General features: G+C 43.3%; 1 protein-coding gene across 1 annotated transcript; it reads left to right on the plus strand.

Annotated features, from left to right (window-relative positions):
- Positions 1 to 525: 525 nt before the first annotated feature.
- On the plus strand, positions 526 to 5,106 carry STRIT1 (small transmembrane regulator of ion transport 1). Its single transcript, XM_074154026.1, has 2 exons — positions 526 to 538; positions 5,012 to 5,106. Exons 1-2 carry the CDS (start codon positions 526 to 528, stop codon positions 5,104 to 5,106), a joined length of 108 nt encoding a protein of 35 aa, XP_074010127.1.
- Positions 5,107 to 17,989: the final 12,883 nt, after the last annotated feature.

Here is a 17,989-nt window from a genome sequence, read left to right on the forward strand (position 1 = left end):
CATAACCTCTGTGCTTTGTGTAGTACAAGATACCTGGTCATGCTTAGCAAGTAACTAATAACTATAGAAATACATATACAAGTATTACTGAAGAGGACTTGGCTTGGTTTTTTGATAGGAGAGGGGCGAGAGAAGATGTGGGATACTAAGAACGAACTGGATCCCTGTCATGCTCTAAATATGTGGATGCACGTAAATATTACATTAACTTACCAGGTGGTGTTTCATGACTGTAAAGAGACCATACAGCAGTTTTCGCCCTTGTTTCTCTCCCTCTTCAAAAAGTGACCCCTCTTTATTGGTTTTCTCTGAAACAGATGTGCAGCTGCACAAAGAGGTAACCTTGAATCCCTTGAACTCCTGCCTTTTTAGACAATTGAATGCATATAGTCAAGAACTGGCATCAGTGAGCAAGGCAGCTGCAGCACATTCCAAATATTGCTCTATTTAAAGCATCCCAAGGCTCACGAGAACAACTGCAGAGGCAAACCTTAAAACTTGCCAATAAAACCAGCAGAGGGAGAAATGGCAGAACCAGGTAAGATGCACAGTTAAATATGAACGTAACATGTACTCTTAAAATTCATAGATCTGAACAATGTTATGTGAAAATACTCAGCTATTTGTGTTCTTGTATGATACGCTATATGTTTTACTTCCTAGGAAAAAAGCTAATTCTATTAACAGCAATGAATTTAAAGTAGCTTGGGTTCCTCCCGTATTTCTGAATCTTACCAGTTTTGTTTTCTTTAGTTTCTTTTGTAGTTGTCATTTTAAGTTGACAAACATAACTCATTTTACATGGTTCCTTTTAATTACATTTTGCAGTGTTTTAAATACACTGTCTGTGTAGCTGAAATCTGAGTGTAATGCTAGGTGAACATATAATAATTTAGATTTTAACCCCACAAACCCAAGTGGCAGAGCAAAATGAAATTTTAATAATGACCTTTTCATTACAAGCACATTTCCACTTTCTCCAAGGAGAACAGGCATTTTATAAATATGCATTTTATATTCATTGTAATTTTCTATTTACTTCACTGTAAGAAGTGAAATGGATGGTGAAATCACTATAATTTTAAATACGATGTTAGCTGTGTACATGGTTATTCAGGTAGTACATTTCCTTGTAGAATAAATTCTTTATAAATCTTCATAACTATATTAAAAGTTTTTAAGGACTTTTATCTCCCTTCTTTTTCACCATTACCACTGGTATTTAAGGAGGATACTGGAATTCTACTAAACTCAGATACAACAGGACACTGAATGCTGTTTCTTAGTTTTAGTTTTCATTTATATCCACAGATATTATACTGATACTGGTATTCTACTAGGAAATAGTACTTAACCATATTTTGCATTGTTAGAATGTGTGTTGTTATTTGTGTTTAAAGTTGGGTGTGGTTTGTTTTTTGTTTGGGTTTTTTTTTTTAAAAAAAAAAAAAAAAAAGCAATGTGGCTGTAATCACTCAGATGGACCAGGCTGGCGCCAGCACCAGCCCGGAGCAGCAGCAGGAGTCGCAGTGTTGGGCTTGACTGCCTCCCGCCTGCACATGTCTCCAGCCCCAGCCCGACCCCAGATTAGAAATGGCTGGGCAACCTCACTGAAATGAGTAACTGAAGGGTTCACAGGATTTTTAAATATGAAGCTGGCAAATTCCATCAACACCAAAGCCTCGTCCGCATCAGTTCTGTGGTGAAATTAAATCTTGGAGCACCACAGCCTCTATTGGCAGCGCCTAAGGAACATGGAAAAACTTGTCCGTTGGGGCTGGTAGCTGGGAGGCACGCAGGAGACATGGTCCTCTCTCCATGCTCGCTCACACATTCCCTCTTAGTCTGCTGACCAGTGTGGTGTTCAAACTGCCATCCCAGTGACAGGTTAGTGGTTTGGCTGTGTGTGTGCATGTGTTGCCTATATAAAATAAAATGAAATAAAATAAAAATTTACGTGAAATTCTGAGGCATTTTGGAGTAGGGAACATAAGACTGTGAGTTCAAGCTTGACAGGCTCGGGCAGGGAAACGTTCCCTTCTTTACCTGCCAAGCTTCTGCCTGTTTAAAGTCAGTGGGAGTTTTTCCGTCTGGTATCTTGTGCCACCTTTGTCAGTGTTGGATATTTCAGACATGAAGGCAACTCAGTGAGACCACAGGCATCATTTTGCTCGTGATAGCTGGTAGGACTTTTGACCAACTACAGACGGCAAAACTAAGTCAACTTATGGTTCTGGATAAAAGCTAAACCCCCGAAAAACGGATGATAGAGATCAGATTAACTTTATTGGTATTTCAGCTTGGAAGCCTGTGCTGCTGTATCCCGTAGCTGAGGGATCCTTGGCTTCACTGTGGTACCTTGGCATCCCATGGTGGGCAGTTCCCAGAGTTTCTGACTTGGAGAAGCGCAGAGCTTGGGAGTCTGTTTATCACATGTGGAGGAGCCCTGCTGTAGCACAGCAAAAATACTGTGTGTTTGCTGCTTTGACTAGTCTCTCTCTGTTTATTTTGAGATAAATTCATGTTTGAAGTACAGAAAAATCACTATAATGGGGGAAAAAGAAAGTAATTTGTAGCTAGAACACCAGCTTACATACATAGGTCACAGTAAGACTCCTTTCTTTATTCTCGCTGCCTTCCAGAATTGGCCTTTTTATTACAGCAGGCTCTGGCTCCAACCCCAGGAGCCGGGCTTTGTTTCCTTGGTCTGTTTGAAAGCAGTACTTGTGACTGCAATAACCCACTGCATAACCATTCTGCTTTTGTGTGCATTCATTTAAATGGTGATTATAGTGAAACCTTATGTTTTAGGATTTGAGCTGGTTACCTGCAGGGGCCAGTAAAGAGTTTTCTTCCCAAAACACATTCGTTTAAAAGTACTTTGTTCCTCTGCTGCTCGTCCCTCTGCACCCCATCTCCACCTGGGGCTGGAAAGCAGACAATGCAGATGCTCTCCTTCTGGCTGTTGGTGCGCACAGCCTTGCTCCATGGCGAGGGTAATACTGATTCTCAGATTTAGACTCGGGGTAGTTTTCCTTGGACCAAATATCGGGACCCTGGAGTTTGTCACATTCTTCTGAGGTCTTACGAAGGGGTTACCTGCTCATATGTCACACCCAGCCAAGCCCGAGCCTTGTGCGTATCTCACACTTCAGTCTCTCATGCTAGTGGCATAAAATATAGTCTTCCAAGCAGTTGCTCTGCTCTAACTCAAGTCTTGGGGTATCTGTCCTGTGACATAGGAGATCAGAGCAAATGATCTCATGGTCGTTTCTGTTCTTAAACTATGAAACACAAGTACTCCCAATGGCTCCCATGAAACTCTATCCCTTGGAGCCAGCTGCGTGCTGCTTCATGACAAATGCTGGGCACAGCATTCCTGCTGACCCATCAGGACTTGCCTCTCTTGTCGTACTGCATTTAAACTGTAACAAAACACCATATTCAGTAGACACAACAGCAACTCAGCAGAGCTCTGACAAAACTCTTCCATGTACCCCAGTTGGGATCCAGCCCTTTATTTGTAATAGGAACCTTAGAAAAAATGCCAGCTAAAGAGAAATTGTTCCCAACAGAAGTAGCTTTACCTTACAAAGTGTCAAAGGAAAAACAGTCTTTAAATGAAACAGGTTAGGGACTCCCCTGTGGCAAAAGGACACCCAGTTTCGGAGCAGGATTTTATCTTTTTGCTGTGTGGTTGCTTATCTGTTTAATATTTTTAGGGCAGCACATGCAGATTTTCTATATATCTGTTCTCTCTTTCCCTCTTGGTAGATACACCTTGCAATATCATGGTGAGACATGTTTGTGTTCTGCATAGCTTTAAAAGAGCAATGTGGAAAGCCTTGAATTATTAAGCATCCCTCTGAAGTCTGTCTGCTTGATCTAAACTGTGCAAGGTGTTGTGAATAGTTCTACATTATTTATTAATCCCTTCAAAAACCTGGTAATCTTTTAACTGCAGAAAGATGTGCTTTAAAATGTTGTAATATATGGGTAAGTAATACGATCTCAAAGGTTGATATGCTGCTTTCTGGGGAGCTTCTGTTATTTGCAGGAAACTGATAGAAGGGTCTTTGAAATTCTGATGCTGTATAGAAATGTATTTATATAAAGTGCTAGTCCTGCTTTCTGCATGTTCCTTGAAGAACCATCGCCGGCTTTGGACTCCACATCTCCATGTAATTTTTTAGCTTCTTCTGGTACTAGTGGGAAACACATGCAAGACGTCACGTGTTTGTGACTGGCCCAACTCAGCCAGGCAGGTGGTACATTCACATTGGAAACTCTTGTTATTTTCTTACTTGAAAGTGTGGAACACCGTTGCAGTGGATAACTACATCAACCTCAACTACCCCATACGGCTGTATGGCAAGACAGGAGAAGGCTGAGTCAGGCACTGTGTACAGAAAGCACGGAGATGAACTGTGAATCCCTGATGCACAGCTGCTGGCAAACATCCCGTTGGGAGGTGGGAACTCATACAGCATCTCCTCATCGCAGCCCCAGCACACTGATCTTAAATGGGTGCAATGTTAAATTATCACTCTATTTTTGATTTACTGTTGCCAACCTAATGAGACTTGTAGAAGGTGCTGTATGTGTCAGGGATTGAATCCTGAATCTGCTGGGACAGCTGCTGTCAATAAAGTCCAGTACAGATGTTCTCCTGATGACCTATGGAGACCAAGGACAGAACCGTGCCCACCTCCTCCCTGTACCCTGCTGCTTTTGGAAGTGCTAAGCCTGGTACCTATCTGATTGCAGAGACCATAGCAGGAAAATCTCGTTGGGCTTTTGCTATGTATTCTCCTTGGAAGGCCTGCCAAGATGTGGTGACTCCATGCTAAAAATAGCAATCATAGATAATGAAGCCTAAGCTCACAGGTATCTTTTTGCTCTGTGGTAATCGTGGTTTTGATGTGTTTAATTTAGTGAATTCAGTGTCCTTTCTGAAAAAGAAATGGCCTTAATGTGGCCTTTCTGAAAAAGACCATGTCTTCTCTTTCAGCCCAAGTCCCACTTTCACGTCTCGTTGTACCTATACTCCTTGGAGTTGGATGGATAGTGGGTTGTGCGCTCATGGTTTACATTGTCTTCTCTTGAGGGAAGTAAGTGACTTGTACAGTATCATATTCCATCCATGCTTTCTTTGGTTTGCACTGCCACCTTTTTAAACGTGATTTTCTTTGTCTTACAGGACAGAAGAATTTACAATGACGTTGATCAGAACAACCTGGAAGTTAAATTGAAATTTCTAATTACTAAAATATATATGTTCTTTTTAATATCAACACTGTAAACATGGTGTACACTTTTTATCCGCAACAAAAGTTTGAAATGCTAATTTAGAGCATGAGGCTGAATCGTCAAACCAATTTCCCAGTTTTCAAATGGTTTGTAATTGAGTGAGTAGTTTTTGGAGTCCAGTGGTAGGTCAGATACCTCCCTGTTCTGCAAGCCCGCCTGTTGTCACCTTGAATTTAAGCAGTTTTGGAAACAGTGTTCCCAGAGTTAGTGATGCAATGGTGGACAAAAAAAGTGAGTTAAGCTCATTTGTGAGATGTGCTGAGCTGGGGAAGAAGTATCTCGATGTATTTGGGAAAGTTTTAAGTGAGATAGGACAAGTTTTTTAAAGTTTTGTAGTAAAAAAATAAATGATTAAATGTAAAAAATTGTGGTGGTCCACTCTCCTTGTCCCAAGATCTGAAGTGTTAGTGACTAAATAAAATTTCTGAAACTACATTAACTTCCTTTTTTAAAAAAGCAAGCAATCAATCCTACAAGCATACTAATACATAAATCAAAAAATGTCCTTTAGAAAATGAACGGCAGACAGGGAAATAGTTACCTGGAAGCAATGAATCCTAAAATGTATGACTTAGACTTTAAATCCTACAACATTTGGTTTTTATTTAATAGTTTGTAGATAAATACCAAATGAACTGCTGATCCCTTCTGTTTACATGATGTTCAGGGCCCAATTTTGTATTTTTCCATTGGCAACCAAACTAGTTCTCATCAAATTAAATGCTGCTGGACTTGACGGGCACTGAACTGGATCGAGACCATGTGGAATTCCAGCCCTGTTTTCTGGCATGCCGGCAGCCTCCCCCCCTCTACTGGCACCTGCCAGAGTGCAATCCAGGGAGACAGGAGAACAAAGGTAGAATTCAAAACGAAATTAAACATCTAGTCTGGAAAAAATGGAATGCAATAGGTGAAAATTCAATTTCTGTACCTTGCAGGAACTGTTTAGAAGCACAAATACAGGACAGGGAACTGCTGGCTGGATAGCAATTTTCAGAAAAAAGCCTGGGAATTGCCATGTATCACGACCTGAATTCAGGTCAGCAATGTCATAATGTTGGTGTGAGAAGTGAAACATTGTCCTGGGACGAATACCAGAAAAATGGCCTGAGAGATGCATGAAATCACCTTCCTGCTCTACCAGCAACGCTGAGGCCTCCCCAGCCTACTGCAGGCTTGGGCACCACAGGAACCAGTTGTGAGCCAATGGGAAGGAACTCAGGGGAGAGCAGCAAGAGGGAACTGAGGTTTGTAACGTTTAACCAGTGAGAAAATTGTCTTAAATATTATCAGACTTTTTGAAAGAGGAAATGAATAATCTCTTATTAGTGATACACAGGACAAGAAGTAATGAAGAACTAGCAAGTAAGATTCAAGCTGTCCTTATGGGAAAAAGGCACAGAAGTACTGGAAGAAATTTTTAGGCTTAATAATCAATATTATTGTTTATTGGAGGCCTTTGAGAACAGATGGAGAAACATCCCTCAGGCATGCAGCAGGAGTACAGGTGATCCTGGCTTGGTGCCTGAGGGCAACTATTTGACATCCCCTCGTGCACGAGTCTCCGTGACTGTAAGTACTCCCATGAGATTCTGTGGGACTGTTTGCAGAGACAGAACCGAGTGATGGTAACCGCAGGCAAGTACTACTTCCAACGTTAGGCTTTTTGGCTACAAGGAAAACATTTTAATACTGGTTGCAGCATTAGGAAAAGTCTGTATAGCACAGAATAGGAGGTGAGCTGCAGATCCCACATGCAGTGTGTAGGTAAAGCCACGTGAAGAAAGGCAGCAATGCTATCAGAGCAATGCGACTGACCATGGAGGCTAATGTTCACATGAACGTGTTGCACGTCTGTCCTCTCCATCTAACTGTGGGCTATGTAGCAGAAAGGGCTGAGCCTTCCGTCACATGTTTAATGCTCTAACTTTATACGCTCTGTAAACTGCCTAGATGTTTCCTGAGTCATTAAGAGGAGGAAGAGGCACAAGAGAAGCGTTTCTGTAGTTTGACCCAAGCGGTGGTTGGGCCGATTCTCTGCATTTCCAAGTTTTCATGCTCTACTGTCAGTGTGCTCCCATGCAGCTACCGAAGCAGTTCAAACTCAACTATCAAACAAGGGCAGAAGTGGAGAGGATTAAAGGTGAGATTGGGGAGACTGGTTGGATACGCAAGCGCCAGCAGGTATTGCATGACATACCAAAACCTGGTATACAAAACTTTGCCTTGCCATCATCCAAAGATACTACAGCATTGCCTGAATCAGCCTTGGTGTGGTAGAGTTAATTCCTTGTGAGGCCTGGGGAAGTATTTTTAGCCTTATTATGGGGGAAATTCATTGGAATCTATTGTTATGAAACAGAAACATGTTATGTCCTTCAAAAAGAAAACATCAGCCTTCTTTAAGGTTGTGTGGTCTGTTGTACAGCATAGCGTGTCTAGAATTGTGGCTCAGACTCACCATGGCCTCCTGATTACCTTGTTCTAGGGTACCCTTGTACTAGGGTTTTGCTTCTTTTAATTATAATTGGAGATAATTATATTCACACACTAGATAATGTGCCTTGAGACCTTCCATTGACCTGGTCATTTAAATCAGAAATGATCATCAGATAATCTGAGACACTGTGTTTTCACAGACAGCTTTGAGCTTTTGGGCTTGAAGATTTTTCTACTAAAAAGTTTCAGTTCTCAGAAGACTAAATCATTAATAATTCAGTCCTGAGTTAAAGTAGAGAACTGATTGTGGGAGGTGTGTCTTGAAGATCTTAGCAAGATGCATGTTTAAGGGAATGTGAAAAAAATCTTAATGACCCTTGATGGGGTTAGAGAAAGAAACTATTTTTTTTGACTCCTCACGCAATTTGTATAACTGAGAACATGAGGAAGGCACATCAATCCGACATCCTGTCTCCATCTGTGGTCAGTGTCTGTTATCCTTTAAGAAGGGAAAAGAACAAGAAATATATTTGGCCATAGCGTAACCATGAAAATACCCTTTAGGAAAGGAAAAAATCCAGAAATATATTTGGCCATAGTGCAACCCTGAAAATTCCTTTGCAACTCCAGCAGCAGAAGCACTGAAGCCTGACATTCAGGTTTGGTAATTGTCTTAACACCAAGTTACTTTGCCCGTGAATGAACCTAGGGCAAAGGGGAAATCCTGTTTCATCAAATGTCCTGAAAGAGAGGGGATAAATGGTGCTGTCTCTTGGAGAGCTGGAGATTCCCAATCTCTGCAGAAGCTGCTGCTTCCATGTGAGGACCTCCAGCATTCATTCCAGTCTTCTAGTCATTTCCAGATGAGAACATCCATTCTAACTCACTCATACACATAGACTATGTATGCTTAAACCAGCCTCTTGGCTTATACTTCAAGTAGATACCTCAATATCTCATTTTAAGGACCAATGTCTCATTTTCTAACGCTGAGACCATCCAGACTGATACTAGCTCTGACTGTCCGAACTCCAGACAACAGGGAGGCTCCTTGAAGACAGAGGTAGATGCACATGTAATTCATTTCTCTGGTGTTTTTTACAATCTCCCAGAAAACTTTGTGCTGAGAAATTAAGTGATTGCCATTGTACAAAATCCCAGGCTATGTCTTGTCTTATGAGATCATTCTTCCTTTTGCGAGCGGACAAAGCAAATAGTGAGTTTCTTACCCTGTGCAACTTGTCAGCAGTGTCTGGTTTGTGTTACACCAGCAGCTCTCCTGCAGCTGCCTCCCGGCATTGATCCGGGCCTTGACCCACAGTTGGCATCGCTGGGCTGGGCGTGCGACCTGCCTGCTCCCTGCCGGGCCATTGCCACAGCCAGGGGTCGGAGGCACAGAGTGACTTCATCGTGACCACGTATGTATTTTTCACATTTCAGTTTATTTACCAGGTATTGATGAAAATAGTTCTAAAAAATCCAGTTGACCCAAGTGGCTTTTTCAGGTGTCTGACAACTTTTGGAATGAAATGTTTCAAATTAAAATGTTACAGAACTCAAGTATAAACATTACAGTATGTTCTAGCTTTACCTGATTTTTTGAGAGCAGAAAGATCTGATTTGGCGCAGAGCAAAACAAAATAACGTTCCAGGTTGGCTTCAATATTGTCAAGCTGACTTGCTATGTACAAGGGAAAAGAAGTTCCTGCCAGTTTTGAAGAGCAATAAAAAGAGTATTATCCAAGAAAATATCCATCCCACACACTGTTTAAAGTGCACTGACCACTCTGCGAAGTGGCCTTTTGCAACCACCTTCAGGACAACCCACTTGGGCGTCTTTGCATAATGAAACGTACAATGCACTGCTGAAGCTTCCCACGCTGGCAGGGAGCGTGTTGGGTAATAAAAGGTTTGGGTTTTTTTCTTCTTGAAAAAATAAAACTAGTGTCTGGATGTTAAGTTTCTTCCCTCACATGGAGAAATGGTAGTGATTTAGGAGAAGAAGAAAACATACACATTCAGATTTCTTCCAAAGTTCAGGTGCATCGCTATTAAAGCGTGGCGATAGCTTCAGTTTTTCTGTCACCGTGCCAGTACGTAGAACACTTGCGCTGCTGCGACGCTGGAGAGGACCCTGGCTTTGTTCCGGCGTAATGCCGTTGAGGTCTCAAGAGCTGTATCGCAGCACCTGGGATCCAGTTCTTGGTGAGCAAAGGCAGCCTGCACACGTTGAAGGTGGACATCTTTTTCAACCCTCCTTTTCATTTTTATCGTTTTCCTTCCAGATAAGATGATGTTTTCTGTGCTCTAAGATGATTTTTTACTGATTAATTTATTGTTCATCTTCTTATTTACAAAAGCTAAGTGGGAACATTTGGGTTCCTATGGCTCTAGAGAACAGTTGCCAAGTTTGCAGCACGGCCTCTGCTCGGCTTTTGCTGTTAGCCACTGAACAGCTACTTCAGTACGTTGATTAGGGATGAGTCTCTGTCCTGGGATGGTGCCTGTGGCTTCCCGGACACTGTCCCAGTCTCTTGTTTATATTTGTTTAATGCTCGTAATCCAATTTAAGGATATTAGTATACACAAGAGTGTAACTGTGTTCCTCTCCACGGCGTATGGAGTGGAGCTGTTGTGAGAGCGCCTGCCTGGAGACCAAAGTTTATCTTAAGGAGACCTTCCTGCTCCAGACCTACACGCAAAGGAAACGCTGACCACCACCTCTTGTGCCTCTTCTGCCCTGGAGGCCAACACCAGCCACATCAACCTGCTCTTACTCCTGCTCTCTCCAGGCCTGGTCCAGGATCTCCTCAGGTCTGTCCAGCTGCAACCCTGCTGGGCATGTGCAGCCTTCCATGCTCGCCATGAACAGTGTCCCTCCTCGCTGCTGGACGGGCATGGCCACCTGCTCAGCCTGGCATGGCGGCTGTGCTGCCGGGGCTGGGCCCGTGGGCCCTCCCTGCCCCACAGGGAGACAGCGGCCAGGAGAGCCTTGGCCAGGACTGGGGCAGGCTGCGGCTCCCAGAACCTTCTGGAAAGGGTGGAGCTATGGGGGAACTGAAGGGCAGGGCCTGGGGAACCTTCTGGAAGGGGAGGAGCTACAGGGGGCACTGAGGGAAGGGGGCCTGGGGAATCTCCTGGAAGGGGAGGAGCTACAGGGGGCACTGAGGGTGGGGCCTGGGGAACCTTCTGGAAGGGGAGGAGCTACAGGGGGCACTGAGGGTGGGGCCTGGGGAACCTTCTGGAAGGGGAGGAGCTACAGGGGGCACTGAGGGTGGGGCCTGGCAGAGTGTCCTGTGGCCCCAGGTGTGAGCAGGACTGGCTGGGGAGGGGTTCCATGGCGGGGCTGAGGTGGGGCCTCTGCCCCACAGCCCAGGCGTTGCAGGAGCAGCCCGGAAGGCAGCTGTAGCACCTTGCCCTGGGGCAGGAGCTCGCCCAGGCTGGCCTTAAAGCTACTTCTGGGAGGTGTTGGAGCATGGGTTGGCCTAGGGGGCAGCCCTGAGCCCATCCCAGGGCCGTGGTGCGTTAGCTCAGACCCCCGAAAGCCTCCTTTCACCTGAAAACCGTGACAGAGATGGGGCTGCCACAGGTAGGAGCAATTTTTGTTCTGTGTTAAAGCTGGATGTAGCTGACTGGCTCAGAAACATTCTCTTGTACCAGGAGTGCATCAGACCTGCGGGGCACGAAACTCTAATACTTGGAAGCACAACTGCAATGGTATTTCTGCCTGTGAGTAGAAATCGAGGCCTAACTCAGATCCTGCCTGAACTTGCAGACCTTTTCCTGGCTCCCGGCTGAGAGTGCGGCGGAGGCTTTGCAGCCTTGTACCTTTAGTGCACTCAGTAGCATATGATTAATTACATTTGCTTTTAAAAATACTTTTCTTATACAACGCTGCAGAGGACGTTGATTTCTGTATGAAAGTTGAGACTTGCAAGTTTTTCCCGTTTCGTGAGAGGCTTGTTTCTGTTTAAAGCAAATACTTCAAGTTATGTAGGGAGATTGCATTTTGTTTGTTGCAGTTTTTGTTTACTGACATTTTAGAAATTGACCTTGGGGAACTGGTGGCCTGTTTAGGTCTGTCGATTTGCAGGATGTTACTGTGCTTCGCCAACTGTAAGAGCTGGGGATGAATCCATCCTCGCACTCATCTAGGTCAAAGGGGCTGACCTCTGAGTGCAGCTGCATGGGCATTTCCCAGACTGGGTGCTTCACATTCCTGGTAGCCATCAGCAGGTCAGGCTTAACAGAGGTCCCTTGCTTTTGATGTTCCTGCAGGAGCTGGGCGCAAGCAGCACTTACCAGAGAGCAGGACGAAGGATCCCTCTGAGGGCTGGGGCCCATCTTTCACCTCCAGCCATCTCTCCAAAATGCATACTCTGTTTGTTCCCTTTGTATAGAAAGAGGGTTGCGGCTCCGCAGTCATTTGCAGAGAGGTTAGCTTGTACCTGTTTGCAGTCACAGCGAGTTCAGTAAAATACATTACTATTTAACATGTTTACAGCAGTGCTGCTAGGAGGCCCTACAGATTGCAGCCTCTTGAGCATGGTGCTTTGCAAGCAAATAGTAACCATTCCAGTGCCAGTGATTCATGAGTTGAGGTGTGATGGCAGGCTTGGAGGCTAATAGGGTTCACGCTTAACGGTAGCCTTTTCTGTTGTTACTTATGAAGTTGTACGGTTTAATTAATGATTGTAACCCCTTGTATATCAAGGTAGCTGTGGTCATTGCAGACAGTCTTAAAAAGATGAAGTAACTCCGCCAATATTATATGCCTCAAGCTGAAGTATTTAAAACTGATTTAATAGCTTATTGATTTAATAATCAAATAGTAGCTATTAGTGCTCTGTATAAGTATGTTATCCTGGCCATTAAGGGAGTGAGAAGATCACCAGAGAAGCTCAGTACTTGGGTGAGATGCTGTCCTGGAGAGCAACAGTGAACTAGAATTAGGAATGTAGGGCTGACAAAGACAGCTGGGTTTATTGAGTCCAGTCCTGAAAGCTGTCCTCAACTGAAGCAGGAAGTGTTTCTTGCAAACAGGTGAAAACATTTTGGTGAGTCTGTAGCCTTCTGTAGTTGCATCTGGTTGAAGATGCACTGGACAACTGGTTTATTTAGGAAAGAGCCTAGGAGTTACTGTTGGCTTCCGCAGTGACACAAGCTCTTCCATTACAGCAGTTGTGAGTTACGCTTTCTGCCATCTGTTTTGTCTAGGTTACTATACCTCATCATGGTGATTAATGGCTTTGCCTCACTTCATCGCCTCGTAGCTGGACTACAGGTACGTAACTCACGTAGGCAAGAAGCCCAGTCTGTAAGAAAGGCCAGCCTAGTGTAGGAGGTCTCATTATCTTCTCATAAAATATGAAATAAAGATGCTGGTGTTGGCCTTTATGTTCAAGGCTCTAGCTGAAACAGTAGCAAAAGATATAAACAATTCTGGATGAAGAATATAATTGACAAATGTATGTTTTAAGCACTATGTAACTACCAGAAGGTGACCTGTGCAGCAGGACGATCTTCCTCAGAACCTGGTTCAACTCTGGAATGAATTCTGTCTTCTAAGGTCCAACAGAAACCATAGCATACAGTTTTCCATGTGTACCATACTTGCATCTTTGAACATGTCTTCTCGACATGAATGTATATAGCAGTGCTTGTGTATAACTAAATGAAAGTGGATGCTGTATTGCATGTCTGCTGTTGTAGTGAGCAGAACATAGCAAGCTTATTCTCATTTAGTATTCTGCTGTTCTATCGTGGTTGAGATACAAGGCTTGGAATAGATAGGGACATTTGATAGCACTCAAGTGGAAATAGATCAGAGTCTTCTCAGATAATGTAAAAACTTCAGTGAAATCGCCATATAAGAAAGGAAACCCTAGAATGGTCTACTTAGTAGCCTTAAATGCGTAATCTCACAAAGGATTATTCCAAATTATTTTCTTGATTTCTGTTGTTCCCGTTAGTGTAACATCTAACTGGCATGTGAGGGTCTGCATGGACAGTGGAGAGCACACTGAATGATACTGCTGTCGCCAGGAGATCGGTATAAAACAGAAGCTGTGAGTGGCAAGTCTGAATAGTGTCAGCATGAGAAATTTAGTCCCATGCGTATGATTGATAGATTCTGCTACGTTTGTAAGATTTTGAATGGAACCTGTAAAGGCTGTAAGGGGGTTGTATTGTATGGAAGTCAGTGCACATACTTCTTGCCTGGACACAGGAAACGGTTCCCTTACCGGAGGTAATCATGTTTGCTGCGAAGCGTACTAAACATTTGTCATTACACAGTGGAGACCCAGGCAACACAACAGCCAGCCGAACCTGCATGAAGGAATGAATGTAATTTCATAAAAGAGGAGGTGAGTAGGACTCCAGGGCACAGATCCAGCTTTCTGCTCGTTAGTGAGTCTGAGAGGCCAGTCTGAACTCATTAGGACTCACTTCTATTGATTTTATGAGGAATTTTTTTTTTTTCTGTCTTGAGTCACCACTATCACTTCCTCACATATTTGGTTCTGGTATCTTGATGTGACAAGAACAGCTTCAGTTGATGCAGACCAAAGGAGACATCGAGACATGTAGAATCTGAATAATATGGGAAAAATCTGCCTGCTGTCAAAACTCAGTATATTTTTTTTTTTAATGATCACTGTTGCCACTTTCATTTGTTTTCTGAACTGACTGCTTTCTGTTCTGTGGAATATTGCTCCAGTAGTATAAAGTTAATTGTATTATATAAAGTAATTCCAAGTTCTGCTTTGTTCACTCACAGTGTGACTGACTCAGTATGTGCATCTTTGATTGTTCTGGAGGAGAATCTATTTCAGTGCCTCCCAATATAATAATTTTTGGACTTTTTTTAGGTTAGTGGGAGGATTTAATTCTCAGATAACTTTGAGAAACTTAACCACCTTCTATGAATATTACAGCTTCAGAATTTATTTTAAAAATCTTTGGTTTTCTGTACTTCTTTAGTGCTGTAGACACTGTATGTAGGCTGTGTTCTTCTAGCAGTCTTCTTCATGGCCTTTCTTACAAAGACAGTAGGACCTGTGTAAGTGTGACAGAACAATAAAATGACCCACTGATTTTAGTGAAGCACTAGTAATGAGCCACCTGCACTGAGCTCATGTGCGTGTCTTTGTGAAATACAATTGTCTGTTTCTGTGTGGATGTAAAGTAATAACAATTGGTGTATGGAGGGGCTTCACTTGGAGAGAACACATCCCAAAGCAGCTGAGAAGACTTTTGCCTTGTTGTGGAGTAAGAATTCCTTGATGGTTTAGCTAAGAAAATGAATTCTGGCCTTAGCAGTCTTTGTCAGCAGCTGATCGAGTAAGAAAAGCACTGGGGCATATCCAGAGGAAGATTAGCAAATACCGTAATATCAAAATCAGTAATATCAAAACTTTCCTGGTGTTAAGTTAAAAGGTATGAAGTCCTGGAGACGGGGAAAAGAAGAACAAGGAATTTGGACTCTGAATAAATCCCAGAGAAGGAGCTCATCGGTGCTAGGCTGTTCCTGGGGGGGCAGTCCGGCAGTGCAAAGGTTGCAGTTGTGCAGGGGAGGCTGAAGCATCAGGTCAGTAGCTGAACTAAGCAGTGGGGAAAAAGTTAATCTCAGTTCTGTGACAGCCTAGCCTTAGTTTCATTGCTGGACATCTGTGACTGATAAACCTTTCATCCTATGTCCTATGGGTTTTTTTTCGTCACTTCCTTGCTTTCACTTGAATTTGTCGTGAGTGAAGGGTGATTTTTAAGGTAAAGAACTACCATGAAGATATTCCATCCCTGTGAGAATTGAAACGAGGGCATGGTAGCCTTTGAATCCGAATATGTCCTCACATAAACTGTGAACTAGTTTAAGATGTGATAGTGCTGAAGTCTGGAAGGAATAAAATACTTCACCAACCACAGTTAACCAGTAATGCTCGTTGAGGAAAGGAACTAAGGTACCAGGGTTGGGCTCCAACTGCGTGTTGCTGCCTTCGTGCCTTGTTTTGCGTTGGAAGGGAACCTTGGGGTGCAGTGCAGAGCCTGCTCTGAATGACCAAGAGGCAGGACTGAATGCCTGAGTATCTCCGACTTCAGGTCCAACACAGTCTCTAGGTTGTGGGGTTGAATCGCTTCAGTTTTCCATTGAAGTCTGTTGATACTTTTCTTTATGTTTAAGCACAATGTTGGGGAAAATCCTTTCTTGGGCAATTATTACTTAATACCCATTTGCGTAAGAAGCTCTCCTAGCAGCATTATAGAAGATATGTGAATCCATTATGGCTCTTTTGGACACAGTATGTGCTATATCTTACTTATTTCTTGCTGTATTGTGATTTTCCACTGGGCATTACAAGAGAATGTGAAAACTCGTGTCTTTCATATTTTGGAGTTAATTTAAACACCCATGATTCAATAGCTAAAACTCATATGTTCAAAAAGGAAGAAAAAAAAAGTAAATGTAGAATATGTAGGAAAATTAAGTAACACGTGGTTAAGAAGCAGTAGTGGTAAGGAGTGTCCCAGTTTGAAGTAAAACCGAACCAATTTTCTGTTCTGTAACTTTACATCCTAGCTAGGCCTCCTCTAACTCTCTGAAATTAACGGCATATTGTGGAGAAAACTGCTCGTTCTCAGAGTGATAAGACCAATGTTTGTGCTCCATGCCAAGGAACGATATGCAGGGAGGCCCTTGCTTATACTTATTGCTATAACAACCAAGGGCAGCCAATTTCGTTATTTGCCCCCTTAGAGGGTCGGAAACGGAAAAAACGTAGAGGGGTCACATCGGTGGGGAGGAGTGGACAGGACAGGTGACCCAAACCTGACCAACTGGGGTATTCCATCCCATCTGCCCCATGCTCAGTATAAAGGCTGAGGGATCAAAGGGTCAGCCCCCTTTCTGCGATGGCCGACGTCCAGAGAGGACTCTGTCTGTTCATCTGCCTTTGATCCCGATCCGTGTGTTCCTGACTCTAGAGCTGGAATCCAGTTCCCATTCGTCACTGAGTCCAGTCTGGGACTTCCCCAGTGCCTGCCGGTGATGTGACTGTCATCCTGGGAGCTTGATACGATTTTGTATATATTGTATCTATTTCATTATTTTTCTTCTTTATTTTTATTTTAATATTAATTCTTCATTAAAGTAGTTTAGTTCATTCTAAACTTCTGAATCTCCTTATCTCTTTCTCCTCCTCTCTCCTCTTTTAGGGGGGGGAAGTGGGGGAAGGGCCATCTGCCGGTCTGGTTTTGGTAAATTCAGCCGAAACCACGACAGGAGTCACTTGTCTAGAAGAAAAAGCCCCTAAGGGTCGTTATCAGCAACATCTTCACTGTTGGAGCTTTTCTATGTGTTCTGAGTCCAGACACTGGTGAGTGGCTCGAGGGTCGCCTGGCACCTCTCAGGGTGGCACAGTCCTGCCTGCAGAGCCTCGCAGGAGATCTGCTGTGGCCTTAGTGAGTGTGTGGCCCGAGTCCCTGGGCAGCAGAAATGAAGCTGCTTGACTGTGAATCACAGCGTCTCAGCGCTGCTGAGAGAAATCATTTAGTGATGGTTGCATATTATGTGTGTTTGGTAGCAGTGTCATTAATGCATTGTTAATTAATTGACCAGTGTCAATATTCATGTGTATTTCACGTGTATTCCCTGAAGTTCTGTCAGCCTGCCGCAATGGATAGTCAAGTCACCTGAAACAATCAAAATACATCTGTAGAACTATAGTGACTGACTCGTAGATGTTACGGAAGCTGACAGAGATACTGTTAAGTTGTTTAAGGGAGTCCCCTTCTTTGGAGATTTTCAAGAGCCGCCTGGATGCAGTCCAGAGTAACATGCTCTACCATGCTCTGGGCAATCCTGCTTGGGCGGGGGAGTTGGACTAGATGATCTCTATGGTCCCTTTCAACTCTAAAAATTCAGTGAAATTCAGTGAAATATTTTTTTAGGTAAAATTGAGTGGGGTTTTTTTCCCTGAAGTATGAACAAATGCAGCTGTTTGCCCACTGGATCCTGCTGTGTCTCAGTCACGCTGCTTATTAAACTTATTTTTGAGTTTAACTCTGTCCTTTCTTGCACTGAAGTAGATCAGAGAAAGTTATTAAAAAATACTTTGTTCATACCTGTAAATGTTTTGGGGGTTTTTTTGTACAGTTCATTGATCTTAACAAGGGTAAAGCAAAAAGCTGAGCTGACATTTTAGCCAAAATGAAAAAATGTGAAATGTACCAGGAGAAAAGA

Source organism: Numenius arquata, chromosome 9 (genome assembly GCF_964106895.1).
Source record: "Numenius arquata chromosome 9, bNumArq3.hap1.1, whole genome shotgun sequence".
Taxonomy (NCBI): domain Eukaryota; kingdom Metazoa; phylum Chordata; class Aves; order Charadriiformes; family Scolopacidae; genus Numenius; species Numenius arquata.